Here is a 3,652-nt window from a genome sequence, read left to right on the forward strand (position 1 = left end):
AAAATACATACATACATACATACATACATACATACATACATACATACATACATATATATATACATACAACATATACTTATTCTATCATTTTCATATCCTCTCATCCTTTTTATTTCCCTTTTAGTCTAAGATTACTTTAGAACTTATCGAAATTATATCAGGGGCTAATGCTTTATAGAACATTTCACACAAAAAATATATATATATATATATTTTTCCATACAAAAAGGCGAAATATATTGTATAAATATTACATAATTTTTTTAAGTAGTAATTTTATAGATCTATCAAAAAGTAATTCGTTATCATATATTTTATAATGAATATTTTTTTTTTTTTTTTTTATCTACTTTTTTATATTATTAAATGCTACAATATATATATATATATATATATATATATATATATATGTATATATTATGAATATTTTATTATTTTCATTTCCCTTTTTTTAGCATTCGCTATATATATATATATATATATATATATATATATATATATATATATTTATTTATTTATTTATATTTATATTATGCATAATATTAGTATAACAATTAAAATGTAATAATCCTTATTTAAAAAGGTGGTATTAAAAAAATAAAAAGAAAGTATAATATTTGTTTGTATATAATAATATAAATAATTCTTTATTATCCATAAGTTTATAAATAATATCCATCCAATCAAAATCAATCTTATCTTTATCTATATATACATTTTACAAAAATATAATTTCTTAATATATAATCAAAAATATCCTTCTAATCTAACTTTTATATTATAAATATATATATATGTATTATTTTTTATACGTAATATATTATATATATATATATTATATACTAAATATGTAAGCAAAAAATATAATAATTAAATAAATAAATATAAATATACATAAAATATATATAATATATTTTTATATACATTATATATATTTTTTTACCTTTTTTAAAAAAGATAAACGTGTAAAAATATTAAAAAAAAAATAGTGTGAATATACAATACTTTGACATTCTTATTATTTTATATATGCTTTAATTTTAATTAATTCTTTACAAGCTAATATAAACAAAAGAAAATTCATATTTTATATGAAATAAAAAAAATATATATATTTTTTTTGTACATATGATAAAATAATAAATTTTTTATTTTATTTTTTTATTAAGAGAACTTGTTAAAAATATGTATTTTTTATATATAAATATATTGGGTAAATTAATATATTATCTTATATATTATAAATATTATATATATATATATATATATATAATGTATAAAAAAAAAAAAAAATGTTTATTTTATAATATTTAGAATTAATAAATAATAATATTATATATTAATATATATATATATATATAATATATATATTAATATTTATATGTTAAGAGTATAGAATTAAAAAGTCTATTCTAAACTCACAGGTTTCCTTTTTATATATTATAAATTTAAATAAATAAATAAATATATATATATTATATAAATATATATACATTGTATATATTTATATATAAATTTTTTTTTATATATTTTTTGTTTTTTCGTTTTTGTAATATCCTCACATTATGATGGATTAATATTATATATATATATATATGTATATTATTGTATATATTTTATATTATGATAATTTTAGTATGATCGTAATAGTTTTTTTAAAAAGTGAAGAAAGTAAAAGGTAGTCATTTTTATAGAGTATTTTTTTATTTTTTTATCCCCAATATAAATGTAATATTATATATATATATATATATATATATATATATATATATATATGTATATTTATTTATATATATATATTTTTTTGTTTATATATTTAATATGACTAAAACCTTTTTCTTTGGGTTTACATTTTAGAAGCTTGTAGTCCCCACTTTTGTATATTGTGACATACTGGAAAATATTATACTTTTTTATGAGATTTTGAAATTTTTTGTTTCTTTTTTTTTTTTTTTTTTTTTTTTTTTTTTTTATATTGAGAAATAATTTTTAGTAGTAAAAAAGAGAAGGATATCTCAATACTTTTTGCTTGTAAGGTATATTTTGAATTATATATAAACATTTTGGTATATTATATATAGTTGATATATTATATATGTTTTATTTTATATTTGTGTGATTATATTTTTGTGATTTGAAATATGAATACAAAATTATGAACAAGTAAAAAGGAGAAGAAAAATATAAAAAGAAAATAAAAGAATTAATAAGATTAGACAAAATGGCATGTATAAGCGCTATCTTTATAATTGATTTAAAAGGAAAAGTAATAATTAATAGAAATTATCGAGGAGAAGTAAATGTAAATTTAACAGAGGTGTTTTATAATTGTGTTATTGATCAAGAAGACAATTTAATAAAACCAATATTTCATGTTAATGGTTTAACATATTGTTGGGTAGCTCATAATAATATATACTTTTTAGCAGTAACACGTAAGAATAGTAATGCTACATTAATTATAGCATTTTTATATAAACTCATACAAGTATTAAAAGATTATTTTAAGGTATTAGAAGAAGAAAGTATTAAAGATAATTTTGTAATCACATATGAATTATTAGATGAAATGATTGATAATGGTTTCCCTCAATTAAGTGAAGTAAAAATTTTAAGAGAATATATAAAAAATAAAGCTCATCAACTAACAGTTAATAATTTTAAAATACCTTCAGCTTTAACAAATTCTGTATCATGGAGAAATGAAGGTATTAAATATAAAAAAAATGAAATTTTCTTAGATGTTGTTGAAAGCTTAAATATTATTATATCTTCTAATGGTACAGTATTAAGAAGTGAAATTTTAGGATGTCTTAAGATGAAATCCTATTTATCAGGTATGCCTGAATTAAAATTAGGATTAAATGATAAACTACTTTTTAATAAAAATCTTAGTAATTATCCAAATTCATCAAATAATAATCTTAATAATAAAACAAAACTAGTTGAATTAGAAGATATTAAATTTCATCAGTGTGTTAGATTATCAAAATTTGAAAATGATAGAACTATTTCATTTATACCACCTGATGGTATATTTAATTTAATGACTTATCGTCTAAGTACTCATGTCAAACCATTATTCTGGCTAGATATTAATATCACAAAGAAATCCCTCACAAAAATCGAATATACTGTAAAGGCAAAATCACAATTTAAAAATAAAAGTATAGCGAACAATGTAGAATTTCATTTACCTGTACCTGCTGATGTTGATTCACCACATTTTCAAACATATATAGGAACAGTAAAATATTATCCAGATAAAGATATACTAATATGGAAAATTAAACAATTCCAAGGACAAAAGGAATATATTATGAATGCACAATTCGGTTTACCTTCCATTGTCTCAAACGAAAATAAAGATCTTTATTATAAGAGACCAGTAAATGTGAAATTTGAAATCCCTTATTTCACTGTCTCAGGTATAACAGTAAGGTATTTAAAAATTATAGAAAAAAGTGGTTATCAAGCCTTGCCCTGGGTCAGGTATATAACGCAAAATGGGGACTATCAGGTCAGAATGTCCTAGGAAAATAAATAATATAAATAAAATGAAACATATTAATTGATGCAAAATTCAAATATAGGAATATTTGTGCAATTACATAATACCATGTGAAAATTAAAATAAAAGAGAGAGAAAAAG

At 17.9% G+C, this 3,652-nt stretch overlaps 2 protein-coding genes across 2 annotated transcripts in view; both read left to right on the plus strand.

Moving 5' to 3' along the window:
- Window positions 1-178, plus strand: part of PRSY57_1310300 (ATP synthase subunit gamma, mitochondrial, putative) — a gene marked incomplete at both ends in the record, with an annotated part of 1,643 nt that extends 1,465 nt beyond the window's left edge. Inside the window, one exon of the mRNA XM_012909039.1 lies at window positions 125-178. Coding sequence (XP_012764493.1) covers window positions 125-178 — 54 coding nt within the window. The remainder of the gene's footprint in view (window positions 1-124) is intronic.
- A 2,043-nt stretch (window positions 179-2,221) lies between these two features.
- Window positions 2,222-3,535, plus strand: PRSY57_1310400 (AP-1 complex subunit mu, putative; the record flags this gene model as incomplete). The annotated part of the gene is made up of 1 exon (XM_012909040.2): window positions 2,222-3,535. One exon carries the CDS (start codon window positions 2,222-2,224, stop codon window positions 3,533-3,535), a length of 1,314 nt encoding a protein of 437 aa, XP_012764494.1.
- Between the last annotated feature and the right edge of the window lie 117 nt (window positions 3,536-3,652).

The sequence above is a fragment of the Plasmodium reichenowi genome, chromosome 13, assembly GCF_001601855.1.
Source record: "Plasmodium reichenowi strain SY57 chromosome 13, whole genome shotgun sequence".
Classification (NCBI taxonomy): Eukaryota; Apicomplexa; class Aconoidasida; order Haemosporida; family Plasmodiidae; genus Plasmodium; species Plasmodium reichenowi.